Source organism: Miscanthus floridulus, chromosome 8 (genome assembly GCF_019320115.1).
Source record: "Miscanthus floridulus cultivar M001 chromosome 8, ASM1932011v1, whole genome shotgun sequence".
NCBI classification, from domain to species: domain Eukaryota; kingdom Viridiplantae; phylum Streptophyta; class Magnoliopsida; order Poales; family Poaceae; genus Miscanthus; species Miscanthus floridulus.
In genome coordinates this window covers 55891919-55919877 of record NC_089587.1, presented here as the reverse complement: position 1 = coordinate 55919877, position 27959 = coordinate 55891919, and the positions used below count along the sequence as shown (strand labels likewise).

Below are 27959 nucleotides of genomic sequence, written 5' to 3'. Positions count from 1 at the left end.
GTCCGTCCTAACCCAGCATTATCGTTTTAGGAAAGCATCTCCGATTTATTGGACTTTTTGGGCTGTTTCATACAGAACGCACTGGTCAATGGGCAAAGAGCAAGGCTGGGGTATCCAGCTAAATAATAGCCCGAAAACAAGAACCAACAAAAGGTCACGGACGCACCTGAACAATCCGCATTCAGCCAACTGTACAGGATGCACCATGACTTTGAACTATATGCTCTAGCACACAAATTACGCAAGCATAGCAATGAGACTGAGTTCCACGGAAGAAGACTTAAGCTGTTAAGCATGTTTACAACAGTGACAACAGCAGGACAAGCAGAAACATAACATAAGACAAACACCCTGCATTGTGTCGAGACAAGGTTTTGCAATGCTAACTAGATCTTTCTATGCCTGGTAAACCTTCACCAGCTGAAGCAGAGTCGGACAGATACTAACAGCCTCCCTTCGGCCTATACCATAGATCCTTCCTACTCATTCTCATCTATCCAATCACCATAGATCCTGCTGATCTTGTCAGGGCCCTTCCACTTCTGAATGGGCCTCTGCAGTTGTCCAGATCTCTGGCTGACGATGGTGGAGCGCTGGGACTGGATGCCGAGATGGTACACGTCTGCATGAGGGGGCATAGCAGTGGACGCAGCAGCAGACTCTGCAGGAGCTTTAGCAGAAGCACCAGCTTGCTTCGAGTCAGGAGTGGACGCGATATCCCTGCCATCTATGTCCACAAGGCCCCCTCCATACTTGTGAAGTTCTGCAATTATAGCTAAAACATGTTAAGACTTTTAATAAAACAAAGAACTTGTATGTCGTTGTGCCTAAATGAACTAGCTGGTGTATTAAAAAAATAGTTGCCCATGATCCAAGCACCAATCATCCACCTGACTGCAATTCTGTATTTGCAATGAAAAATATCCTTTCTCAAAGGATCACCTCAGGCAAGACATGAAACAGAAATGTGCTATGCAGGATGAAGGACTGCAACAGCAATACCATATGTCCATAACTGATTTAAGGCAGCACAAGATAAAAATTGCAACAGAAATACCACATGTCCATAGCTGACCCTGAAGCAGCACAAACACAAACCCTCAAAAAGGCAGGTAACTGGGCAAGTGATACTTTTTGTACGACACCCAATAGCTCATTGGCTGAACAGAAATGAAAACTTGACACAGACAAAGGCCAAAATTTATGAAATGCTTATGAATAATTGCATTACAGCTTGTAGTACCACGATTGTAGAAAGCTATCGGATAAGCTTATTTTGCTGCCACCGAACCCAACCCAGCATAATAATGTCCACAAAATCGAAAACAAAAGGCAGACTATGGAACTACATTCTGATCAATGACACACCCTCACTCAGAAATCACAAACTTTGAAACCAACCAAACCCCGCAAGAATTCAGTATATGCTACATGTCAACACCTACCGGCATGGTTCACTCATAAACCATAAACATCTCACAGCCCAAACATATTTCTTCTAGGAATTCATTAGTGTATTGAGAATCGCAGCATATACTTCCAATCATATGACTGAAAAATAATTGACAAAACAGTAGTTCAAATCAGAGATACTACTATGAAGAAACTACATAAACCAGCATGGTTTACTCCAGAAACCATAAAGATCTTATAACCCCCAACATTTTTTTTTCCTGGCGATTCATTAGCATGTCAGAAATTATGCATAAACTTCAATCACACGACTGAAAATTAATTCAATGAAACAACATTTCAAATTATACTACCATGTATTGTCGCCAATTATGAAACAAAATCAGTAATCCAACCTATGAAACTTAATACTGTGGCTAACATTAAGGACTACAATGTTTCTACTAGAAGTAAACAACAACATAGTATCATGCACAAACTACTTGAAAGAAACACGAATCATAATTGAATAAATCAGGTCCTAAATTGATGGAGCAGGAAGTATAACAATTTGATGATTAAAGGCTCATACGAACCAGAGACTCACCAGCAGAACCATGAGCAAAGTGGCATTTGCTCCCAAATGGGCAGTATCCAGTCATCTCCCACTTGTTACAGATCCTCGTCTTCCAGTTGGACGGCTTCTGCACCATCACTCCATTGGCAGAGGCAGCAGCATTGTATCCCCCACCACCAACCGTTGGCGAGAGACTGATGGCCACGCTCTCCCGCGCCTTGGACTGCTCATCGTGCAGGAAGGTGCACGCGTCACCATAGGGGCAGCCCTCTTCAGTATAGAACTTCTTGCAGTGGCGGCCCTTGTACGCCCTGCCCCCCTGCGAGCCGCCGCCGCCACTGTCTCCAGCGACGACACTTCCAGAGGTCATGATGGGGATCTGGTGCTCCTCCCGCTGCTCCGTGGCCTCCTCGTGGGCGGCCACGATCTCCTGCCAGTTGGGCGGCGGCTTGCGGAGCTCCTCCATGCCGTGCGCGAAGTTGCAGTTGGTGACGTAGGGGCAGGTCCCGGCCCGGAACTTGCAGCAGAGCTTGGTCTTGAAGAACATCTTGCCGATGGCGCGCGACTTGCTCGTGCTGCTCCCGCCCCCACCATCGCTGCCGCCGCCCCCGCCGCGAGCTTTCTTGCCCGGCGGCGGCTGCTCGCTCCCGGCCCGCGAGGACGGGTTCCGGTCGCCGTAGCCCGGGTCGGCGTTCCACTGGCGGTAGTCGTCCTCGGTCGCCCAGATGGCGGCGTCCCCGCCCGTGGACGGCGCCGCGTTGGTCCAGGCGTCGGGGCCTGCGGCGTCCGGGATGATGTGGATGGCGTTGGTGTAGTCCATCGCCGCCGCTGTTAGTGCTGTCCCCGAAGACGAACTTTGGGGCCCAAACCCTACCTTTCGATCCCGCGCGCACGCGCCGGAGAAGAAGAGAGAGAACCTAATCTAACAGACCACAGGTGGATGGATAATTCCGATCAATGAGAGGCCGCATCTAAGAAATCCGCAACCAAATCAACTGGATAGGGACGAAGGAAGAAAGAGAGGGATTTGGGTTTGGTTTGCTCACACCGAGGAGAATCAATCCCCAAGTCGCAGTCCCGCGTGTCGACGCACCGTACCCCGTCGCTGCGGGGCCGACGCCGGCCTACGCGCCCGCTAGTCACCGCCCGTCCTCACCTGCTTGCGGCCGTCGTCGAGGCACGACGGTGCCGCTGAACTGAACTGGCCGAGCATTTGGGGGCTCCTTTTCCTGCGTTGGTTAGGGTTGGTGTAAGCCCATGGGCCTAATCCAGCTAGCCTCGCCTGCAGGCTTGCGGCCCAGCACCGCTAGAACAGAAGCTGTTTCCACTGCTCTCGCTCATCGGGAAAAGGGGCTAGAGAGAGATTGAATTGTACGTGTGGTTCGGTGGATTTTCGGGTTACTCTAGTGCAACTCATATACTTTCGAGTCACTTTTAAGTGCAACTTATATACAAATGATTTGAGTTGTGCTTGAAGTCCACTCATTTTTGGCGTACCATTCTGATTCAAAAAATGTAAATAAACTAAAATTAAAGGTATAACTGACCACGGAAACAGAACATGCAAAACATGAACGCCTGATTTTGCTATCCTCTTGCGGACTTGCGGTGCAGTCAGTTTGTTGTCAGCACAGTTCAGAAAGTAGGAACAACAAAGCAAACATAAAAGATCATATCGACAGATAGAATAGAACGCTACTCCACAAGCATATCAGAATGACAAAAAAGCATGATGAATCATCACTCGTCAGAATTCAGGCATGCAATTTCACATTCTTGCTCAAGCACACAGCATCATCCATGTTTCCTCAGGTTCAGGAAAACAAATCTTACCGATTCATCTGTTCTTTTTATAAGCACCAAAAAAAAACATATGAGCAGCATAACAGGCACACTTCAGGAAAGATAAGACCAAGCGGCGAAACATTGCTTTGCACGCACGCTGTTCATGGAAAAACATTATTGATGATCGCTCATCAGGACCCCAAGCATACCATTTCATACACCATTCAAGCGCTCAAGCACATTCTAGAATGATAGAAAGGTAAAATTGCCCCATGATCATCCATATTTTCTCAAGTTTCAGGAAACCAAGCCAAATCCTACCAGTTCATTCATCTATTTTTCCTAAGCAGCACCCCTTTTCATACGGTAAGATCGAAAAGGAAAGAAGTTACAGCAATGGAAACATATGACCAAGAAGTTTGGCCACCTCAGCCACCACCAAGACCAGCTGCAGCTCATAGACATACCTAAGGTGCCCTCCGCTTGCAACAGTAACAACAGTGCATCTGAAGACCAAAACAAGAGCATCACTGCACCTTTTTAAACAGATAAAAAAAACACTAAACAGAGCACACAAGTAATGAAGGGTAAATAGGACCAAACCAACAGAGAAAACTATAGCTTCTCAGCTTCCCAATAGGCAAATCAATACGTACACCTGGATTAATTAGACCATAGTCACACAAACTTTGAATTGCCTCTCATAAAAAGGGAACATTATCCATAAACAAGCAAATAATAAGATCAGTTTTCAAGGTGTCATAACACAACCAGCACTTTCAAAACCGCACCAGAAAGCTGGCCACCTTCCTTCGCATTACAGCACTTGGTCACCGCCAGTGTTCTAAGCCTTCTGTCCAAAGGCAATGAAAACTCAATCAGTAGAAATTGCCAAAATACCCCGACAATTTCATAATAATCATGTGACATTAAGTAACCATATCTGCCTTATAAAATAGTATCAAATAAAATAAAAGGCTGCAGACAGCAAGAGCATCAGAAGTAGCATTCGATCGAGGGCTTTGCAGTGTGCAAACCATTATATAAGCTGCAAAAAAAATCAGAAAGCTGTCAGTGATAACATACATAATAAAGCAAAAACATAGCATAGAACAGACTAATGTCATGCCGAATATAAGACAGAAATGAGAAAAGCATCAGTTGGTTATGTTATGACTGTGACAAGTGTTCCCAGCTTGAAGTAACAGAAGGAACTAATTTGTATACTATGCCCACACACCAGTAGCTAATATTCAGTTTATCGAATGCATACCTTCTAAAAAATACTCTGCCATTTTGTTATCTACTCTGCAACTCAAATAACAGAATATTTTCCAGTTTGAGCAGATCCAGGAAGATTTAGTGCCTGGTTGGCACAATCCTCAAGGACACGTTTCAATTCTGCTTTCGCCTTCTTCACAGACGACTCTGTCGGGCCCTCAATAAACAGGTAGAGCTTGCGCTCATTTGCACCAACAATTTTTCCTTGAGGAATATATGTTCCCCTTGTAGTGATAGCAGCACCAGTCCAGTCCTGGATAGGGGCCAGTGTCTCTTTGTGAGTGATCCTCCAACGGGCATTCTGTGGGAAATCATTAATCTCAAGTTCAGCCTCATAGTGTTCTGGAACTGCATGGGCCTGTATCCTTGCAAGATTTTGTTGTAAGTTCATTGCAGCCTTAAGTGCCCGAGCAGTGGCCTCATCATTTTGCTGGTTTGTTGCTGTGAGTAAAGGAATCAAGGGGACTGTCGCAGACCCTGGTATTTGCTGACTAACATTATTAGCAGCCTTGTTTGCAACCAAAGCAGCAGCTGCATGAGCATTGGCAATAGCTTGTGCTGCCAGGTCACCTCCTGCCTTACGCACTCCCCCCTCCTCATCAGAATCTGAATCTGACTTGTCCTCCTCATAACCATATTCCCTTGCCTGAGCCTTCTTTGCGGTCTTCCGTGCTTCATCTTCTTCCTCATTAAACTTGAAACCACTACCACCATAGCCTGTACCATGGGCCTGCTCTGTTCCCTGTTTCACCTTAGCCATAAACCTATCAGCCAGGGCTTTTAGGTCCTGTGGAACAGCCTGCTCAGAGAGCTCCAGAGCCTTAACAAGGTCTGGTGCATACCGCTCCTCCTCCTCAGAAATAAAAGTCACGGCAATGCCCTTTCTACCAGCACGCCCTGTTCTACCAACACGATGGACATAGTCCTCATAATGGTTAGGGACATCATAATTGACAACCAGTTCAAGTTCTTTTACATCTAAACCTCTAGCAGCAACGCTAGTAGCAATCAGCAAGCTGCAGACGTTGCTCTTGAAATCAGCAATAGTTGATTCACGGTCAGTCTGATCTTTGCCGCCATGAAGGGACAGACATGGATACCCGTGCTGGAACAAGTCTTTGAGTAGAGAATCACATTTATCTTGTGAGTGAACAAAAACAAGGATTTTCCCCTTAACATACCATTCACCAAGCAACTCTAACAGCCTGAAGAACCTCTCGGTGTCTGGTCGCACCTCGACCAGTTGTGTGATATCTTTGTTCACGACACTCCTCCCACCCACTTGAATTTCAACAGGCTTAGTAAGCACCTTGCGTGCCAGTATCTCCACCTGCCGTGGAAATGTGGCAGAGAAAAGTACCGTCTGCCTATCTGGCCGGGTATTCTGAACTATGCGAGTAATCTGAGGCTCAAAACCCATGTCAAACATCCTATCAGCTTCATCCATCACCAAGAAAGTCACTCTCCGAAGGTTAGTTATTTTTCCACTGCTAGTGCAAAGGATATCAATCATCCTTCCTGGCGTACAAACAACAATTTCGGCACCCCTCTTCAATTCGCTGATCTGCTGTGCAACTCCCGAACCTCCATAGATTGCAACACAGTTGATGCCAAGCACCTTAGAGAACTTCTTAATGTCTGAATGTATCTGCACCACAAGCTCTCTAGTAGGAGCCATAATGAGCCCAATAGGGCCATCTCCAGGGACAACAGGGGGCTGATCTTTAACATGCCTCAGCATCGGGAGGACAAATGCTAGAGTCTTGCCAGATCCAGTTTTTGCGATGCCTATACAATCACGCCCACTCATTATGATCGGCAAAGCCTGTGTCTGTATAGGCATCGGTTTCTCAAAACCAAGCTTCTTGATGGTGTCAAGGAGCTTGCTTGTCAGCCCACTCTGCACCCATGTCTTTATTGGCTTGGGCACGTCTTTACCATGCACCTTGAGCTCCAAGTGCTTCCGGTAATCTACCACTTCCTCAGATGTCATCTTGGAGATGTCCTTCACCTCAATATAGAAATTCTTCCGGAACGGTTGGTAGTCAATCTTCGAATGGTCAACAATTGCCAACTTCTCAGCCTTTGTCTTCTTGACGCGCTTTATGAATTCCTCATCATCCTCGTCCTCCTCTCCAGCCCCATCATCATCAGCGTCATCGTAGTCCGATTCTGAATCATCCCCTTGCATAATTCTCCCCATAGCCTTCCTTGACCCTTTCTTATCCCCATTACTAAAGGCATCCTTTGAGCTCTTACCATTCTTGTCATCTGCACCTACAGCAGGGGCGGTGTCCATTGCTGCTGCAGCACTCTCCAGCTTGGCAACCTCTGGCAGCACCATGGAGTTCATGAAGGCATCGAGCGGATCAATCTCGTCCTCCTCCATCCCAGCACCACCGTTGGCATCGCCACCCCCATTGGGCAAATCCACATCCATCTCACCAGCGCCGCCATTCTCCTCAGCCTTGTCGTCCTCCTTATCCCCTTCCTCATCAGACTCCTCGCCATCCAAGGTCCACTTCTTCCCCGCCGCCTTGACGCCATCAGCCTCGGCCGCCGCCGCAGCGGAAGCGCCACCGGCACCGCCGCCGTCCTGCTGCTGCTGCTCGCGGCGCTTCTCCTGCCACTCCTTGATGCGGCGGCGCCTGCGCTCCATCTCGTCGTCGAGGCGCTGCTGCTCGGCCTCCATGTCCTCCTCCTTCTTCCGCTGGCGCCGGCGCTCCGCCTCCTCGGCGTCCACCTCCTCCTCCTCCCGCGACGCCGGCTCCGGCTCCGGGTCCCGGTGGTGGTGGTGCGAGGACCGGCGGCGGCGCTTGCGGTCCCGGTCGTCGTCCTCCTCGCCATCCGCATCGCCGCGCCGCCTGGACCTCTCCCGCTCCTCGCGGTCCCTCTCCTCGCGCCGCCGCGCCCGCTCGTTCTCCTTCTCCTTCTCCTTCTCCCTGTCCCGCTCCTCCCGCTCCCGCGCCCTCCGCTCTTCCCGCTCCCGCTCCCGCTCCTTCCGCTCCTCGCGATCCCGCTCCTTATCCCGGTGGTGGCGATCCCGCTCCCGGTCCCTGTCGCCGTCGTCGCGGTGGTGGCGCGAGGAGGAGCGCTCACGCTCGCGGTCTCGCTCCTTGTCGCGGTGGTGGCGAGACGAGGAGCGGTCGCGGTCCTTGTCGCGGTGGTTGTGCTTGGAGGTGGATCGTTCGTCGTCGCCTGAGCCCATGGCGGCAGCGGCGGCCGGCGGCGAGCGGGTGATGGCGCAAACCCTAGACCAGGATGTGGTGGTGGGGATTTTCCTCTCTTTTTTTTCTCCTCGTGCTGCGATTTTTTGCCTCCACTAGTGTTACGAGTTTTCTTTAGCGATAAATATTTGCGTGATTGTATCGAGGAAAGTCGGAAACTGGAGTGGGCTTTGTGAAGGCCGCCGACTTCGGTGTCTGCGGCCCGGTGAGCTGCTTTATTTGTCAGGTTCCGGACGAAACAACTCCGCCGTATTCCTTTCTGGGTCGGGTTCATCATGTGAACCAAATTATTCCTAAAATGAGTTATTTGGTTTCGATCGATTAAAGTATTTTAGACTAAAATTTGTATTTTAGTTAGACTAAATAGTCAAACACTTAATTAAAAGTGGACTAAAATTATTTAGTCTTTAGTCCACAAAACTAATGGGACTAAAATAGACTAAAAGGTGTTGGGGACACTCATGCCTCTTATTTATTGTCCTCTCTCTCTACTTTAGTCCATTTTAGTTTAAGGAACCAAATACCACTTTAGTTCACTTTTAGTTCATGGACTAAAGTGGATTAAAACTTTTAGTCCATGGACTAGAGAACCAATCAGGAACTTAAATTTCTCAATGGAGTAAATTTCACTTTCCTCCTGATCCTGTTACTTGCACATTGAACATCGAGCTCCATAAACTTATCAGGTTTTATAGCGGCATTAGTACTTGTACATTGTACATTCGACCTCACGTGTTTTGAATTGGATTTCACTGAGCTCTAATATATTATCAAACAACCCTATCGCTTGCAGGTGTCCTTCTCGCAGTCGAGGATTGGCCCGCCAAAAAAAAACCACCTAGGACCTATTTGGATCCAAGGATTTTCAAAGGAATTTTGGAGGAATAAATTCCAAAGGAAAGGAATCACTCCGTAGTGTTGGGAATGAAGGAGTATTGAATTCCTCTGTAGTAGTGCAAAACAAAGGAAATAATACATCCACTCTAACCTAAGAGAAAGAATCTTTGCTCTTCCTCTTTTGCTATGCTTGCGCATGTTCGTAGTTTTTCCCCCTCCATTCCAAACACCTCGAAGTATTTATTCATGTGTTTTGAAATCCTATAGTTTTCCACTATTCACTCTATCTTATTTCTGTGTTTTTTTCATTCCTCTATTTTGTATTTCTTCATTCCCTACTTCATGACGAGGAGGCAACCGATGACCTTGCGGAGAGAGCCCAGCGACATCCACCACAGCTCGATGCCCACCACCAGTGTTGAGATGGTAAGGACGCATGTTGTCATTGCAGCCGCCGTTGTTCCCCATTGCCAGAAGCAAAGACAGTAAGGGCCCAGTCAAATCAGAGTAAAAAATAAGAGTTTTTTCCCTTTTGAAGGGTGAAATCAAGAAATGAAGTATTTAAGAACCAAATCAAGAGGCGCTTCGGCTAGACATATAAAAGCAGCGAGCATTGGCGGAACCCACAAATGCTAGCAACATAACGGGTTTTCGAAGAACCAAAACAAAAGAGAAATTCTAGCAGTTCAAGAAATTCAAGTACTCCGGCATAGAGAAATCCTTGCCTTCAAGGTCCATGTCATACACGATGGGGCACTACTCCGACAAGCTCTTAGCACGAGTCGTCAGATGACACTCCGGTCGCCGCCGCATGTGCGTGGATGGTCAACATCAGCTCCAACGCCGTGGTGCAAGAGACAGCAAGCGTAGCCATCGTGGCTGCAAGAAGTAGCTGCAATAGAGTGTGACGGTGGTCGGATGAGCAGGCCGACACCGGAGATGACGAGTGTTTTAGCGGCGATGAATGGCGTGGTTGGGTATTGAGAGAAGTCATGCTTCGGTAGACACTTGCTACAGGACTGTGTCTTCGAACTTTTGAGAAACCCAAAGGAAACGATGGGTTGAAACAATTTCAATTCAAACCACTCACAGCTTGAAACCGAACCCGTCTAAAGCTTTTGAAGACACGGCCTAATTAAAACCAGCCAAAGCCAACTCAAAGCAAAACTCAAAACTATCAAGCCCATTTCTATATCCAAACTGTTACACACAAACATATTTGCTAGTTAATTAAATGTCTGTATCATTGAACTAATTTAATGCAATACTTATTTCTTATTTCCTCGAAAATGATATTTAGTACTCCCTCTATTCTAAACTATAGGATATTTTGACTTTTCTAGATACGTTATTTTATAATATATCTAGACATAATGTATATATATCTAAGTGGAACGCTCAGACATGGAAGTCCGTCCCGTCGGACGTGGCTCCTCCTACGCAGCGGACCGACCTCTCAAAAAAAAATCCCCCACTCTGCTCATCCACCCGTCGTGGCGTGGCTCGGCGTTTTCGGGCCGCTCATCCGTCCGCCCCGCCGCGCCCCCTTCCTCCACCGCGCCGCACCCCATCGCCAGCTACGCCACAGCCCATCCCTGCGAGCGGACGGCACTGAACGAATGCGGCAGAGCGAGCAACAACGCTGGAGTAGCAGCAGCAGGGCCGCGCGCACTGCTGCACTGGCGAGCTCGAGGAGCCGCCGTCGAGCTCCACAACGACGAGCGTCTATTCGTCCAAGGAGCAACGTCCAAGGAGCAAGATGACATTGTGCTAAAAGCGCATGTTGCAAACGTATGTTTCAAGTGTTTCAGATATTTCATCTAGATGTTGCAAGTGCTGCCCGTCCGCGACAAGCCATTCGTTTCTCAAGAAAATACGTACGTTCCTAGCGTCCGCGAGAAACCACATCAACACCGACACGCACAAGCACGGCGACTCGACTTCGACTCCTCGTTCGCGGCGGCGACGCGGACGCGAGACGCGCGGCTGCGGGCTGCGGGCAGCGGCGCGACCGCGCGAGACGCAGGACGCGACGTGCTGCGATTTCCCGACTGACTCGAATCGGATGTTACCCGTAGACTTGGCAATGCTTACGCCGTGTGTTATTTAGGCCCAACTGTTGTTGGCGGTGGTGATTTGGGCCGGGTTGTTATTTTGGGTTCGGGCCCGCTTTGTGAAAGGCCGTTAAATGGCCGAATGAAGCGCCGAAGCCCAGTTGGCTTTGTTTGAGGCCTTTTGTGCCTGGCGAAAATACAACACTCAGGAATCAGAATGCATGAGAAAGGTTTTACTTGACCAAACTCTGCCGTTGCTGCATTGACTTCAGAAATCAGAATGCAATCTGGGGCCTACAAGCTATGATTCCTGAGAGAAATGTCAAGGTTAAAACAGTCCACATGAAATACACAAGTGACTCCTAGTCCTAGCTAGGAGATGCTAGCTACATCTTCAATGTAATCCACAAAGATAGGTGTTTTTTTATAGGAACAAAAAATGGTTATCGCTAGCAATGACGATGAGTCTAGCAAATGGATGGCTATATGTTTGCGTTTAGAATTTGATTTCTATGATCTACCTATGTCTCTTTTCTTGCGTGTCTCGTGAAGTTTAATGTTGACGAGTGAAAATATGAGCGTCAATTTAGTAATAGTAAGATATACTTATATGTCAATATGTATATTTTTTGCAAGGATTACATGGCAATAGCATCGATGCCAGAATCAGAATTAATGTTGTGGTCTGTGGAAACTTTGCGCAAGAGAAGTGAAAACGAAATAGAAGACGCTGATGACAAGCGGGCAAGGCCGCCATGCATGCGTGCATGTTGATTATGGCTGATGCCCGTTGATAGGCCAAGGAACACTGGAGCAAGAGAAGTTGACAAGTCTAGAACAGTGCAGCGGTCTGCATTGGTTCCTCCTAAATCCTAGTACGTGCTGCTCCGCCTCGTCTCTAGATCTGGTGCAAGTATGGGCATGAACCTCTTGCACTGAGCACAGTGCTAAACGAATTACAATAATCCCCAATGCAAGTCAACGATGCCGCATTCAGCATGAACACAGTAGTGCTACTTGTTCTAGTTATTCTTGGGCATGTCTCCTCCCTGACCTTTTTGCACTCCATGGACGACATCTCATGGTCATGGAGTACGTGTCGACTCGACTGATAAACAATTTTTTTTTGAATGCGTCATGAACACACTGTAATCGATCGACGATCTCGCCGATTTCTGCACTCGATTACAGTATTAATTGTTGTTGGTGGTGACAAAGCAATGCAAGTTGATGAGAGACAAAGATCCAGAGGTAGCTCCCTATTAAATAACGACATCACGTGAGCTCTGATCAATGCTCGTGCATGGATCCATAATATGGTCAAAGTAAAACCTAGCCATAGCCAGCCAGTAGCCGACTCTCCTCCTACACGTAGTACATTATGCCTTTCTTCTCTTCCCTTATTTTAATACTACTATACGAATATCTAATCTTATCATATCATATACTGTAATGCTATAACCTAGGGCCTGTTTGGTTCCATGGGCTAAACTAAAATGTGGGCTAGAATGCCCACTTTTAGTCCCTAAAATACCAAACACATGGACTAAAATTTGGACTAAAGGGTTTAGTCCTCTAGTCCATGAGGGGGTGACTAAATTGGACTAAAGTGTTCTGGAGACAATCCTGCCCCTCGTTACTCCCCATCCCACCCGTGGCCAGCAGCTATAATATCTTCATCTCAACAGGGGTAATATTGTCTTTATACAACTGCATTAATAGACTTTAATCCCAGGAACCAAACATGATCCAGACTAAACTTTAGTTCTTGGACTAAAGGAACCAAACAAAGCCCCCCCTAGATAGATTCCTCTCGAGGTTGCCAATGCAGCAATGCGCTCTCTCTCTCTCACACACACATGCGCAAACGCATAGTACAGTGGTGCTCCTACTAGCTATGGCGATCGATGAGTGAAGTCTCCATCCTCTGGCTGTGCAGCGGTCAGCGTGCAGCCTACCAGACCTTCCTTGCTTCTAGGCTCAAATGTCTATATGCCTTGTATATTTCAGGAGAGAGAAGAGGACACAAGGGGGATGTGTGGCACTAGTACGCGTAGTAGTGCACTAGTAGCATTATTGCTAATCAATCCGCATTATCTTAATCATTGGATGGAGGCAGAGCAAGGGTAGGCACCACATGAATGAAGAGCGGAGAAGATGGGACCTTCCTCTCCTCGGAATTGAAGAGTTGACATTGGTCCATGCATCATGTACTACAGCTAGCGCGAATAATGGATGTACATGTACTGGCCTCGCTCTACACACTACCACAGCACGACAAAGAGAGAGAATGATAGATCAAAAAAGGTATCACTCATGACCTCAAAAAGTTAAGAGATCAAACAATCGTCTCCCCAAATCACTGTGTAGATCTTTTTGTTTTTGTGTTAAATTAATCCTAGTTGTTTAATTTGCTCTCAGATTTCCTACTGTAGACCGGATCAGGGCCTTGCTTTTGGGCATTGCCATAGTTGGTTCGGCTACAGCATGCATTTTCTTTCTTTTCTCTTCTTGATTATTGAGATAACTATATATACTCTCTTTAACGCTCCGGGAATTCCCAGCCTCTCAAGCCTCCAGCTACTATTCAACACTGTTTATTTTTATTATTTTAATATATTTATTTCTTTGTTTTTTCCTTTCCATTTTTTCCCTTTGTTTTTCTTTTCCCCATTTCCCCTCCCCTGCACGTACCTTCCTAGTATGACTTACTCATTACCTTCCTAGTTGTTATGACTCTGGAGGAAATCTCGGTAATGGGGTGATACGCCCACAGTACCAAGACTAATGTCTTTCTTTTCTTCGAATCGCAATACAGACATAGATGTTCACTCACTCTGGCCCAATGATCGTACGCCAACAAACAGCATATAAAGATGTGCTTGCAACACTTGTACAGTTGCAGTACATATGGACAATTTCAACATGGTGGCATATTTTTTTTTCTCAGATGGAACATTTTTTTGTTCTATTGGAACATTTTCTTTCCCTTCTTGGTGGAATTTTTTTTCCTAAGCTGCCATCCATTTCTCTCTCTACTATGCTGCTGGAATCTCTTGAAGCATTGACACGATGTCGTGTCCCGAGGCTACTCTTAGTGTGCCACTGTGCCGTGAGGACTTCAGGCTATGCCGATGCCGACTCCACCCCCCACCCCCCCCACAAGCATAGTCCCCCTTACTGTAATCCTCTTGTGGCTCTACACTCTCCATCACTAGCTTGCTCGGCATATCAATGGAAAACATTCAGGTGGCGTACTCACCCCTCCGGTAATTAACTCAAAAAAAGTCGAAAGGTGATGCATCAACAGCAAAGAAAAAAATGTTATACAAACAAGAAAAAATGTTCTACCTGAAGATAAAAATGTTTGAGGGTGTACGATAAGATTACTTCACAGCGATGACTTGTGAATTGTTCGAAGAACGTTCTCCACTACTCTTATATAGACATCACTAACATACTCTCAATGCTTGTAGCCCATGGTTTTCAATTTCACTCCAAACCTCCACGCTGGAGCAGTTCCATCAATTTATGGAGTTTCTGGAGCACCCCTTGCATCCATATTGTATCAAAGTGAACTAGAGAATCCTTCGACTCCATGGAGTTTGTTGTCTGCTCTAGAAATTTAGTGATGGATATTAGGGAGGGAGTTTACTTTATGGAGCTGAAAACATATATACCCTTTCACCCACAACTTGAAGCAAATAATGAACCCCACACCCATATGTACCTCTAGGTGCACATCATATATATTTTCCTACGAACAAAAGGATTAGTCCTCCTTTGAAACACAATTTTTTCCTGAGTTCTACGTTCATTTTTCCTGTGAAATTAGTCGGCTACTTTAAAATTGCTGCACGATTCCTGTGAAAATCGATCTAGGTTTGAAATGGGCCTAGAACTTCTCGTTTTGATAAATACTTTCGGTGACAGATGAAACAAAAAAATCATATCATCGCCGATGCACTGCAAATGATCTCGCGCATCAAACTCGAGAGCGCCCTACGTGCAAATTCTAAAGCTGTACCGTAGCCTTGAGAAGCGAGAAGTCTAAAGGTTGACAACTGCAAGAATATGCCCTTGTTCTAGACCTGGCACCACACCACACCCACACCCACACGGCCGGCCGGGTAGCTGAGCTGAGCGAGCGCTACAGTCGGAGAAGTACGTTGGAGCCAGTTATCTAGGAGAAGGGACAAATAAAACACACTACAGCAAGCCCTAGTACAGTTGATCGTCAGCATCTAGTGATAATAAAGTACAGTGGCAGGCCGGACAGCATAGCATAAGCATTTTGAATCATCTGAATCCTGAGCCCGGCCTCACGTGCCCTGCTGCCCCATCTCTCTCCTAGCCTGCGCTGCCGACAGTAATTTAGTAGCCAAAGCTAGGGTTTGGGCGACGTGCGTGCGTGCTTAATTTACGAGGAGCACTGACAAATCGACCCAGAAGTTGCGGTGTCAGCGAGGGGTTGAAGAAGACGAAGGAGAAGGGGAAGAAGGTCAGCACCAGCTGCTGCGTGCCCGCGGCAAGTGACAAGTCGCAGCCCAGCCCAGCCAGCCAGCCCGGCGCAGGGAGAGGGAGGCCGGTCATGCTGCCTGCAGCTGCAGCCTGCTGCGGCACGCGGAAGCCCGCCCGCCCGCGCGGTTCCCGAGGCGGCTGGCTGGACGTACTGCCATTAATTCCATGGAAGACTCGGCCGGCTCGAGAGAGACGGAGATGCAGATGCCGTCCGTATGCGATGTCTGCCTCGTTCTTCCATGATGGTCAATCGATCAGCTGCATGCTGTCGTTTCTGCGGCTTGTGTTTCCGAGGACGGGATTGGATTAGGGGGTGTTTGGTTTTCTGGACTAAATTTTAGTCCATGTCATATCGAACATTCGGATGCTATTTAGGAGAACTAAATATGAGTTAATTATAAAACTAATTACACAGATAGAGACTAATTTACGAGACGAATTTATTAAGCCTAATTAATCCGCCATTAGCACATATTTACTGTAGCACAACATTGTCAAATCATGGACTAATTAGGCTTAAAAAATTCGTCTCGCAAATTAGCCACAATCTGTGCAATTAGTTATTTTTTTCATCTATATTTAATACTTCATGCATGTGTCCAAACATCCGATGGAACAGGGACTAAAATTTTACTGCAGAAACCAAACACCCCCTTAGCCTCCTCCATTCCATCGATAACGCACTAATCAAATAGTAGTACTAGGAATAGGAGTACACCGGAGAGCGAGAGATGGCCTGTCTCGTCTCGTCATGTATACTGCCCCTGTCTAAACATACGGAGTACATTTTAGAATAACGCTTAAAGTCTTAAATGTTAATTTAAATATATCAAGGTTAAGTTAGTTTCACTGCCACAGACACAGAAGAATACTCGCGAGGGCAACCAAAAAAAAAATCAAGAAAACCATGAAAACCGCTAAATAAATTAATTCTAAGGGCCAAACGTCAAGGTAGAACCACCAAAAATAGAGAGCAAGAGAATTTCGATTATCTTGGAGGCCGGCCAAGACAAATAATTTCCTTAGGTGCTTAGTCGCCAATTCAAGAAAATATAACAATCCCAAGGACCCGCAAGGATATCCTAAAATTTTATGAGTGGAACCATGAATCAAACTCACGACTAAATACACTTTTATGATGAGCTTCCATCGATGTATGATGAGCTTTCCATCCTAAAATTGTATGATGAGCTTCCATCAACAATAAATCAGTAGATCGGTCGGCCACTGCAACTTTCATATTAATCATTTGAACAGTCAAGGTCTTTTAAAAATTCTAAATTTTGAAAAATCTATGAACTTAAAACACTTATTTGGGACACTAATTAAATAACTCCAAATAAAAAATATTTCAACTATAATTGTAGATTGTATTGATAACTACAACTTTGGTATATGTTATGTCATCATCCGTGGTTGTTTGAAATTTCTAAATTCTAAATTTCAAAATCTGATGTCTTCAAACAATATTTTGGGACTAAATGATTTCAAATAAAAACTTCTCAACTACTAAGTTACATATCACGTTGAGAGGTAAATTTTTTATATAAAGTTCGCCTTAATGTGAGTTCATATGAAAGTTATGAATTATTTTTTGATATAACTATTTGTAGAGGCGGATCTCTTAAGATGTCCATATCTATTATAGATGGCCAAATGGGCCAAGCATGATGGGCCAACATGGGCCCGGCCCAAAAAAACACGACACTAGCACGGCCCGGGCACGAAGCTATAGTGCCAGTGCCGGCACAGGCAGGATCTAGGGCCATGCCAGGGCCATAGGTCCGGCCCGCAGTGCCGGCACGGGCATGTCACGGAAATTGGGCCAGTACGATGCATCCCGATTATTCTTAGCCGTTGGATTCATTTAGAGCATTTGTCACCGTTGGATCTAAAAAACCTAGGTTTATAAACAAACTCCCACCTCACACTCTCATTCTCCTCCCTGTATCCCTCTCGGTCGTCATTTGCTCACTCTCAGCACCACTCGAACAGAGGAGTTGGAGGCGTGTGGCTTGGGTTGCGGTGGCGCGCGCAGCCAGATGTGCGTCTTCGCGGCGGCGGCGAGGTGCGGCCGGGGTCGTGTCCCCATGGCAGCGCCGCATCCTCACGCAGGTGCTGGCGCGCGGCCAGGAGCACGTCCTCGCAGCCGACGACACGTCCCCGCGGCGGCGTAAGCGTGTCTGCGCAGCAGACGGAGCATGTCCTTGCGGCGGCGCACGGTGGTGGCGATGCAGGCGCGGCGGCGCGCAGCTGGGCGCGTGTCAGCAATAGCAACGGAGCCCGGCGGCACGACACGGCACGCCTAATGGCCTGTAGTGCTGTGCCTGGGCCACGACCTGGGCACGGTGACACGATACGGTACGGTACGGCACGGCAGTGCCTGATAGTGTCGTGCCTCGCCGTGCTAGTGCCGTGTCGTGCCTGGGCGGCCCGTTTGGCCACGTATAATATCTATTAACTAATCTCTAAAGACGGACCATTAGAGTGTCCACCTATATTAAAAGCGATCTTTAGAGGCGTTAGTTTTCAGATGTATGCCTCTCTTAATCCATTTATGGAGACGGGCGCTTATGAGGTTCGTCTCTGTAAATGATTAATAGAGACGCACGACGCACATTTCCCTTGTGGTCACCTGACTATTTATAGAGGCAGTCCATAGATGTGCTCGTCTCTGTTAATCAGACAGGTTGTCTCCTAAAACCATTTCTGTAGTAATGTTATGCTGCCACATGCAATGGCAAGTGGGCCCAAGTCATGAGGGAGGCCTCTGTTAATTGAAGAGGTTGTCTCCTAGAACCATTTCTGTAGTAATGTTGTGCTGCCACGTGCCATGGCAAGTGGGCCCAAGAAATGAGGGAGGTTGACACCTCACAACTACATATTTTGGGTGACACCTCACACAACTACATATTTTGGGTGACACCTCACAACTACATATTTTGGGTGTTTGTGTTAGTAGAGAAAGCAACTGTAGTCTCGGTTCCCAACTTCCTTTAGTCCCTATTTTTAGACCATGCAATCGGGGCTAAAGGTCTCTATTTAGTCTTGGTTCCTACAACTGGGACTACAACCGGGACTAAAGGTGTTTATTCGGTAAAAAAAGCGCGTTGCCATCTCAACTCCACCACACATCTAGCTTAGATAAGATATGCTTTTCTTTTAAAGTCACTATGGAGGCACCTTTAGTCTGGGTTCGAGACGCAAACCAGGACTAAAGGTACCTTTAGTCCGGGTTCGTGTCTCAAACTGGGACTAAAAGTCACACTTTAGTCCGAGTTCGTATCTTAAACCGGGACTAAAGCCTCCCACACTGACACATCTTGGTAACTGTTACAATCGGGAATAACAGGTGAAATTGGTCCTAGTTTATATTACAAACCGAGACTAAAGATCTCAGTCCTCCCTTTAGTCACGGTTGTAATTTTATATCGGGACTAAATACTTTTTGGTCATCGACAAAAGATCGTTTCTCTACTAGTGATTTGGTAGACTGTCTGGTGCCCACTGGATCTTTCATTAGAGAACGACACTTTGACGACTGACAAAGCATATGCCAAACATTGGACGGCTCATCAAGACCATCTGTCAATGCACGTAATTGCCAGTTTTAGTAATATATAACCCAAAGCTTTTTTGCAAATATGGATTTTTATGATGCAATGCTCATGCTAATGATGTTTATGTGGACAAAATGCATATGGGATCGTTACAAAAAGCTAGCAAAAGTTCTGATCAAGATAGATGTATCAAAGGAAGATGTATGACCACTAACATTGATGGAGACATGGACCAATAAGATATATGCGCTTTTCCAAGAGGGTATTGCTTAGGGGGTGTTTGGTTTAGGCTGCTAAACTTTAGTTGGCTAAATTTTAGCCCATTTAATCACTTTTTACCCAAACACATGGATTAAATGGGACTAAAAGGTGAGCTAAAGTTTAGTCACCAACGGGGAGCTAAACTGGACTAAAAGTCTGGCTGCCTCACCTTTTAGTCACTTTATATCTAAACACCGTGACTAAAAGGAACTAAAAGACCTCTTTTAGTCTCTTTTAGTCCACCAAACCAAACAAGGATAACTAAAGTTTAGCAGCTGGTTTAGCTGGCTAAAATTTAGCAGGTTCAATCAAACAGGGCCTTAGACCTGGTAGTCCGAGGCCATAGAGTGAGCTAGATGGAAGAGCAATATAAGCCAGAGATTGTTAGTAGTGGAACCACATTGTTTGGCAAACTAATGAAGTTGTGGATTGTAATACCGACAATGATATATACCTATGTATAAAGAATGATGTGGTGGGGAAATGTCACAAAGGTGATACTCCCTTCGTCCCTAAAAAATTAATTTTTAGATTTATCTAAAGTCATTTTTAAAAGTATGACCAAATTTTTAGAAAAAATATCAAGATTTATGACACCAGATTAGTATCATTATATTAGATATTATAAACTATAGTTTCATAGTATCCTTATTTGGTACCAAAAGTATTTATACTTTTTCCTATTAATCTAGTGAAATATAAAAGGAGTTTGACTTAGGAGAGCTTTAAGAATTGATTTATTCAGTGACAAAGGGAGTATAACCTATTGTACTCTCCGTTCCAAAATAGTTGATGTTTTAGATTTGGATACAAGAATTAAGGAGGAGTAAAAAGATACGATGCATAGAAAACAAAAAGGAGGGATAGAGACGTGTTGGAAAAAGAAAAAAAATGTATTTGAAGAAGAGAAAGATGCATTAAGAAATGAGAACGTCAAATATTTTAGAACAAAATTTAAATTTTACAAGGTCAAGTATTTTGAGAGTGAAGAGTACAAATCTTGAAAAATATATAGCTCAATATCATGGGGACAGGCATGAGAACGCGACAGTGAGAGGCACAATGTGGAAAGGGGGGCCGTTGATGGAGCATAACGATAGTGAAAGACACAATTCGATGATAACATATATACTTATATACTTGTACTTATAGATAGATACTGGTATTAATTTATAGCTGTGCGATTAACGCAGGTCGCCCTGCTAGTACGAAGTAGGAGTACTACTCCGTAATCCGTATACGTAGAATTATTACGAGAGAGAAAAAAAAAACAAAAGTACGAGTTAACTATAGTTTCAGATTGTTTTTTCTGTGAGACGAGAGAGAGACAGCCGTGCGTGTTGCAGAGGACTAGAGGAGCACGTAGGAGTACGTGCTTGTTTTTTTGTGTCATAGTAAACGGTGTAGCAGCGGAAAGTTCTGTTGACCGACACCGTAGTCCGTAGCGGAAATTTCCCATTCCAACACCGATCATGCAAAGCTGAGGTGACCTTGAGTGACCTCACGGCCGTAGCAGCCAGTCTCGTCTGTCTACAGTCTACCACTAGCCCTTTTACGCTAGCTGCTAGCTAGCCCTAGCCTCTCAACAGTGAAGCTCTTGTCTGTAAAAAAAAAAAAATTAGTAAAAAATTGGGAGGGAGCGAGCGAGTCTGTGGCCAATGCCAAGCAGCAATTCCAACGAACGGCCCAACCCACCGAAAAGGTTTCCATCGCATTCAAAGCTGTAGGTTTTCCTATCCACAGGCACAGAACGCACCCGTGTTCGTTTATTTGATACGTCGTATAGATAGAATTTATCTAAAACTAAACATTTTCTCCTAAAAACTTCTAAAAACTTTAGAAATGGTCAAAAACTTTAGAAGCTCCACCCCTCCTAAAAGCTCCTAAAATTCATCTTGGACCCCACTATCCCTTCTTTATTGTCTACCCTTCTGCTAGTACATTTATTGCTTTTAGTCAGTTTTAGAAAATGGAACTGAGCACTTTTTTAGAGGTTTTGACAATCTTAAAAAAACTCCTAAAATTTTTTAGGAGCTAGAAACCAAACCAAACATGACCTAAATCAGCACCGGTCGGACTCTGTGTTCTCTCTCATCAAGTAGAGAGAGAGGGGGGGGGGGGGGACCGGACGGCCGGTGCCCCTGCTGTTCTGTCTGATGCTCTGCATCGCCATGAATGGGAGCAGAAGAGAAGGGAGTGGTGTACGGAGTACCGAGTAAGTACGAGTATTCAATTGTCATATACGATTCCAAAAACAAATTTGTCATATACTGTACATGCATGCACATTCAATGTGCTGTAGGAGTAGTAGTATTGCTTTTGCTTTGCTGACAGGCCGGTTGCACTTGTGAATACCATGGCATTCCAAGCCATCCGGTCCAGCAGACACAGTGAATGCCGCCTTAAAATAAGCTGGTACTCGATCACACTCCTACTAAGGCCTTGTTTAGATTGAAGAAAATTTCAAACTGATGAATAGTAGCACTTTCGTCTTATTTAGTAAATATTGTCCAATCGTGGACCAACTAAGCTCAAAAGATTCATCTCGTGATTTCCAACTAAACTGTGCAATTAGTTATTTTTTTTTACCTACATTTAATACTCCATGCAAACGTCCAAAAATTGATGTGATGGAGAGAGAGTGAAAAAATTTGGAACTTTGAAGGGAACTAAGGCCTCGTTTAGATTGCGAAAAAAAAGTGAACCCGATGAATAGTACCACTTTCGTCTTATTTGGCAAATATTGTCCAATCGTGGACCAACTAGGCTCAAAAGATTCATCTCGTGATTTTCAACTAAACGGTGTAATTAGTTATTTTTTTACCTACATTTAATACTCCATGCAAGCGGTTAAAAATTGATGTGATGGAGAGAGAGTGAAAAAACTTGGAATTTGGATGGCATCTAAACAAGGCGTAAACAAGGCCTAATTCATTCAATTCCATGATGCTTTATGAACCTTTGCAGTCTTTGAATACCAAGTACATACATGATATAATTGAGGACAGGTGCTGTCTGCTGTGTGTGCACGTGTTTTACTTTTACCATGCAATCTAATATATACTACTACTTTACTTTGCGAAAAGAGTGTCACAAAAAACACCTAACAATTCATCAACTAGCCAAGCCAGATACCCTAAGAGAGGGTGTGTAGTCCTATGCATGGTGCATGGCGTATATATGTGCTCCAACTCCAACATCAGTGACGCGCACGCACTTTACTATTTGGCAAAAGTTGCCAACGAACAATGACGCTCAACTTTGTCAAGCAGCACGCAGAAAAGTGAGACGACATGCGTATAAACCTGCAGCCACCTAGCTGGATCGGAGTTCATACAAACCAAGCGGGAGAAGCAAATAGCTTGTTCGGCTGAGCAAGTTCGACTTGTTTTTTTCAATCGGAGTAGTATTTTTCTCTCATAAAATTTCAGCATAAACGGACAGTGCTTTATTTCATCCCAACAGAACACTCAGAAAGTCGCCATGTGCTTGTTGTGCACCACCCATCTATGCATGGATGCAACAAACAAGAGTTGAAAGAGAGAAAGGGGTTTTTGGCTCGCCATTAATCCAATGCAGATAAAGTAGTTTGCATGAATGAATGTGTAGAGAGGCAGAGGTTTGTGGCTGCATGGTAGCAAGGAAAACATGTGCCAACAACCCAGCACTCACACAACAATTAGCCCCAGCAGCAGCAGCTGAGCTCTCATCTCATCCCAATCGATGATCCAAAAGGCCTTTTGTTCATGCAAGCAGGCTGCCATGCAAATGCAAAAGTGGTGGGTTGGAATATCTCTTTACCCCCTTCCTTAAGCAAGCAAATCCAGCGATCTGCCCCTGCCATTCAAACTGTCATCTTCTTCCAGCTCTGTCGTCGTCCAGGTCCAGTCATGGAGAGGGCGAAAGCTAGCTGCCTCTGCATGACTGCATCTGTGTCCGCCGTGCCCAGCCCAACAGGAACAGGGTGTTGCTGCTCAGGTCTACTGCTGCCTCCCATCATTAACTCATCATCCACCGCCCCTCCTCTCTCTCTCTCTCTCTCTCTCTCTCTCTCTCATCAAGTAAACTACGCTTTGCCCATCACACTCACACACACTCTCTCTAGCTTTTACATTTTTACCCTTGTCTTTCTCTTTCTCCTCCCACCCCCCAATCACTAGAAAAGGACAGTGTCGCCCCGTCCATCCCTCTAGCTGAGCTCAAGCCTCCACAAGTTTCATTTCACAAACAAAGAAACGAGCGAGCGAGCGAGCGAGAGGGAAAGGAGAAAGACAGCTCTCTTTGACACCTTACCTCACTCGTCTGCAACAAGCAAAGTGTAGTTGCGAGGGATTGCAAGAGAGAGTAGTGTGTGTGATCGATCCATGGAGCTCTTCCCCTCCCAGCCGGACCTCTCCCTCCAGATCGGCCTCCCCGCCAGCGCCACGCCCCACGCCCACCACCACCACTGCGCCGCCGCCCTCAGCGCCAGGTTCCTCGCAGCGGCAGCCGCCGCAGGTGGCGGCGTCGGCGGCGGCAACGGGGTCCCTGGCGGCAACCCGGCGGCGGCCATGGCGCCGTCGCTGCAGCTGTCCATGCCCATGCCGCTGCCGCTGCCGGTGCAGCTGCCCATGCCGATGCCGATGCCCCCCAACGCCGCTGCTGCAGGGGCGGGCGGCGGCCTGTACTACCACCCCGACGCCGCAGCCATGCTGCGGCCCATCCGCGGGATGCCGCTGTACCAGCACCCGCACACGCACGCGGTGCCGCCGACGTTCCCGCCGCACGCTGCAGGGCCGGGGGCGGCGGGCCCGTGCTTCTGCGAGCCTTGCCACGTCGCCGCGGGCGCCTGGCGCCGCGCCGGGTGCGGCGTCGGGGCGCGCGTCGCCGGGTTCCCCCCGGCCAAGCGCGCCGCCAGGGCGCCGCGCATGCGCTGGACGTCCACGCTCCACGCCCGCTTCGTCCACGCCGTCGAGCTCCTCGGCGGCCACGAAAGTATGTACATGCCCTCTTCCGGTTCTTCCGGGTCCATCGTCACCCCCATGCACATGCATCTGCCCTTGCTTTGCCTGTCTCTCTAGCTACCTTTCTTTGTGTTGTGTTCCTCTTCCTCCATGGCTTCTTCTTCTTCTTCTTGATGCGTTCATCCATGAGTATGACGCTGTGCTCATCACTGACGATTTTACTTGTTCTTGTGCATGATGATGAACTTCCAGGGGCAACGCCCAAGTCAGTTCTTGAGCTCATGGACGTGAAGGATCTCACCCTGGCTCATGTCAAGTCTCACTTGCAGGTGCATACTCCGATCCTTCCTCTTCTCACACACTTGACAATTTACACCTCCTATATTTTATATTTTGATAATTCCGTGACAGTAATATACCGTAGAACTGCACTTGCTAGCAAGTAGGAGTAGCAACACCAGCTAGCTGGATTAACCAACCGCGTGTGGTGTGGGTGAGAAACAAGTTAACATAAACACATGCAAATATGGGGATCCGTTCTGCTCCTGGCTCTTGTAGTTTTGCTGCCTGCTCAGTGCTAGAGGAGCCTGCCTGCTTGCCTGTTGCTACTAGTGCTAGTCTAGTGCACAGTGCACACTGCACACTGCTCGATGCTGTATGTGTGTGTACATGCAACAGATGATATGCATCAAAGTGGAAGAAAGTGAGCAAAGGGTGAGAGCAGGGCAGATGGGGCTAAAGTCTGAACTCCCCTGTAGTGTCTCCCTCCTCCAAAGATCCTGCTGCATCAGAATCTCATCCCTTGTAAAAACCATGCATGGAAACTTATGATCATCATTAGCCAGCTAGGTCCATGTATCTCAACTTTGCCCTTGTTTAGATCGCGAAATTTGGAATTTGGGGTTACTGTAGCACCTTCATTTTTATTTGGCAAATAGTGTCCAAACATGACTAATTAGGCTTAAACGTTCGTCTCGTAATTTCCCACCAAACTGTGCAATTAGTTTTTCTTTTCGTCTACATTTAATGCTCCATGCACGAACCGTAAACATTCGATGTGACAGGTACTGTAGCAACTTTTTGGAAATTGGGGTGGAACTAAACGGCTTTGTTGTAAAAGCAAAAAATGCAGGTTTCACATCTAGGCCACCAAGCAAAAAACTGTACTCCACTCTTTCTAGCTAGGAGTAGTGTACTACTGTCATGCACACACGAGTCACACACAATAGTTACTCTACTTTGCATGCCTGTCAATAATGTGAATGGGGTTCCTGCTAGCTACTACTTTCCCCTTGCTTGTTGATTTCTGCCTTAAGGTGTCAAATCAAATCTTGCAGCAGCATGCACACGATGTTGCTCCTGAAAAATGCAAATCTTATGATGTGCCAAAGATTCCCCTATTTGTACCGCAAGTTGCTTCAAATGTGTTTCGTACTAGATAGGTAGATAGATATGCTTTGCCTGGCTCTAAACTGATCTTTTGCCATGTTGCTGCCTGCTGCAGATGTACAGGACCGTGAAGAACACCGAAAGGCCGGCAGCTTCGTCAGGTGAATAGTACAAGATTTGTGCTTTATTTGCTCGCGCGCTTTAGAATCAATGCTAACATGACATGAGTGATGAGAGAGCCAGCTGCTGCTGCTGCTGCTTCAGCCTTCCATTTTATTCTCTGATCTTTCCATCATCGATCAGCTACTCATCTTCAGCATCACTTGTGTTTCTGATCCTTTCCTATGGATATGCCAATGAGTACATATGCTAATCTTATGCTTGTTGCCTAATAATTGTGTCTTTTGCACGCACGCGTGGGTCCTGCAGATCAAGCTGATGGGTTCGAGAACGGGTCGGCCGGCGAGATCTGCGACGACAACTCCTCGCTCGATCTGCACGGCACCCTCGGCAGGCCAGAGTCGGCGGTGGCTCGCCATGGAAGGTTAGCTGCCTGTAATGATCATGGGAGCAGCACCGGCGCTCATGGTGCCCTCTGGAATAGCTCCTCAAGGTGCATATATATACATATGCTTATTAATCTTATGATAAGTACTACGTGTACCACATATGTGCATGAAAACAGTGAGCTAAAAGAGTAGGGTTATATTAGAATTAGACATGGATGAAGAACTAACTTTTGCCCGATGTCAACTTACATTGTCAATCAAATCTTGAGCTTGTTGCAGTGGGGTAGTTTAGTCAATAGCTTTATTAGGTCATGAAAAGGGGGAAGCCTCTTTTACCCACATGCACATCTCCCTTACTGCTCTCCTAAGAATCAGTTCCCAATAATTATGATGAGCTCAGGAAAGCGCCCCTACTTCATGGAGACGACCAGCAAACCTTTTGACATGGATCACCTAGTAGTAGGTGTCTGTATGTGCCTGAAGCCTGCCTCAATTATGGCCTCTTATGTATGCCCGTGGCCTTTTTGTCAGTATAGTAGTGTATGCATGCGGTTCATCTTAAAGACAAGTACTTGCAGGAGCACCAACATTATATTTACCATATACTGCTAGTATGCAAGTATATATACTAGTAGTAGTGTATCCACGCACTTGTTTTGGCTTCAGTAACAGTAATAGACAGAGCAACTATCAAGTGCGTAATAATCTATCACTAACTGTTTTCCCCCAGCCAGTACCAGATCTTATTACTGCCCTAGCTAGTTAACTAACTATTGCGTGTATATATACTTTGTTATTAAGAATTTATATATGGTGTTGGTGACAGCATTTCCTAATAACTTGCTCCACTGCCGTTACAGTATGTATTACAGTAACATGCAGTGTTACAGTCTCCAGCTCTTTTATGCACTGCATCTGCATGTAGTCACAGTGTTAGATCGAGTTGCTTGCGACGACGCAACGTCCGTACTAACTGAGCTCTGTGTCTGTTGGTGGCTTTGTTCTGTTGTGTCTACAGGGAAGACTGGACCGGCTTTCCCAGCGACTCCAACACCGGGAGCATGAGCATGCATTCTCGATCTCTCAAGGTACGTAGATATATATACTGCTACTACGCAAGAACACTACTGAACATGTTGCATCTCTGAATATACTGAACATGTCGACCGATCGACTACTCGTTTGTGCACGCAGGATCAGACGATGCAGTCCAAGAGCCTCGAGATCCTCTCGGACATGAACAACTCCTGCGTGTCGGAGACGACGTCGTGTGCCAGCGGGTTGAACCTGGAGTTCACCCTAGGCCCACGCATCAGGCACTAACATGCAAAGCAACCAGAGGTCATCGTCTCGTCGACGGCGACAAGCAGGATCGGAGGATTAGCTAGGCTATTGGGGGGGGGGGGGGGGGGGGGGGGGGGGGTGCTTTGCTTTGCATGTGTTCATGGGATATGATCGTGTTAAGATGGATGCATTGATGGTCCCGGAGAGAGGCACCATATATGCATCTTTCACTGTTAAAAGGAGGCCATGGACAGACGACAGCAGCAGCAGCAGCCAGGGAAAAGGATTAAAGGTGTAGGAGCATCAGCAGCAGCTAGATAGTGGTAGTGGTAGAGGTGA

General features: G+C 46.4%; 3 protein-coding genes across 9 annotated transcripts; 1 reads left to right on the top strand and 2 right to left on the bottom strand.

Moving 5' to 3' along the window:
* Window positions 1-260: 260 nt before the first annotated feature.
* LOC136476433 (zinc finger CCCH domain-containing protein 56-like) lies at window positions 261-3502 on the bottom strand. 3 transcript variants are annotated; one of them, XM_066474252.1, is made up of 3 exons: window positions 3016-3502; window positions 2000-2886; window positions 261-775 (listed from the first exon to the last, which is right to left on the bottom strand). In XM_066474252.1, the coding sequence occupies exons 2-3, from the start codon at window positions 2787-2789 to the stop codon at window positions 480-482; spliced, it is 1086 nt and encodes a 361-aa protein (XP_066330349.1). In that variant the 5' UTR covers window positions 2790-2886; window positions 3016-3502; the 3' UTR covers window positions 261-479. The 3 variants fall into 3 exon arrangements, with proteins under 3 accessions (XP_066330349.1, XP_066330348.1, XP_066330351.1); XM_066474251.1 differs by having other exon boundaries at window positions 2000-2891; window positions 3016-3501; XM_066474254.1 differs by having other exon boundaries at window positions 261-763; window positions 2000-2891; window positions 3016-3483.
* A 412-nt stretch (window positions 3503-3914) lies between these two features.
* Window positions 3915-8378, bottom strand: LOC136476432 (DEAD-box ATP-dependent RNA helicase 42-like). Of its 4 annotated transcripts, XR_010763577.1 has the most exons (4): window positions 5028-8378; window positions 4546-4802; window positions 4358-4412; window positions 3915-4260 (listed from the first exon to the last, which is right to left on the bottom strand). XR_010763577.1 is itself a non-coding variant. In XM_066474250.1 (2 exons), the coding sequence occupies exon 1, from the start codon at window positions 8241-8243 to the stop codon at window positions 5070-5072; it is 3174 nt and encodes a 1057-aa protein (XP_066330347.1). In that variant the 5' UTR covers window positions 8244-8378; the 3' UTR covers window positions 3915-4802; window positions 5028-5069. The 4 variants fall into 4 exon arrangements, 1 of the variants encoding a protein (XP_066330347.1); XR_010763575.1 differs by having other exon boundaries at window positions 4358-4802; XR_010763576.1 differs by having other exon boundaries at window positions 3915-4412.
* Window positions 8379-23707: 15329 nt separating this feature from the next.
* LOC136472135 (probable transcription factor KAN2) lies at window positions 23708-27715 on the top strand. Of its 2 annotated transcripts, none has more exons than XM_066469862.1 (6): window positions 23708-24469; window positions 24691-24767; window positions 25943-25988; window positions 26257-26371; window positions 27355-27424; window positions 27531-27715. In XM_066469862.1, the coding sequence occupies exons 1-6, from the start codon at window positions 23860-23862 to the stop codon at window positions 27657-27659; spliced, it is 1047 nt and encodes a 348-aa protein (XP_066325959.1). In that variant the 5' UTR covers window positions 23708-23859; the 3' UTR covers window positions 27660-27715. The 2 variants fall into 2 exon arrangements, with proteins under 2 accessions (XP_066325959.1, XP_066325958.1); XM_066469861.1 differs by having other exon boundaries at window positions 26257-26440.
* The last annotated feature ends 244 nt before the right edge of the window (window positions 27716-27959 follow it).

What these genes read in the sequence shown, in the direction of transcription:
- LOC136476433 (XM_066474252.1), bottom strand. Translation starts at nt 2,789, where the DNA reads ATGGACTACACCAACGCCATCCACATCATCCCGGACGCCGCAGGCCCC. An exon ending in CTTTGCTCATGGTTCTGCTG is followed by an intron (nt 776 to 1,999) that starts GTGAGTCTCTGG and finishes AACATGTTTTAG; the next exon opens with CTATAATTGCAGAACTTCAC.
- LOC136476432 (XM_066474250.1), bottom strand. Translation starts at nt 8,243, where the DNA reads ATGGGCTCAGGCGACGACGAACGATCCACCTCCAAGCACAACCACCGC.
- LOC136472135 (XM_066469861.1), top strand. Translation starts at nt 23,860, where the DNA reads ATGGAGCTCTTCCCCTCCCAGCCGGACCTCTCCCTCCAGATCGGCCTC. An exon ending in ATGTCAAGTCTCACTTGCAG is followed by an intron (nt 24,768 to 25,942) that starts GTGCATACTCCG and finishes TGCCTGCTGCAG; the next exon opens with ATGTACAGGACCGTGAAGAA. An exon ending in CTCTGGAATAGCTCCTCAAG is followed by an intron (nt 26,441 to 27,354) that starts GTGCATATATAT and finishes TTGTGTCTACAG; the next exon opens with GGAAGACTGGACCGGCTTTC.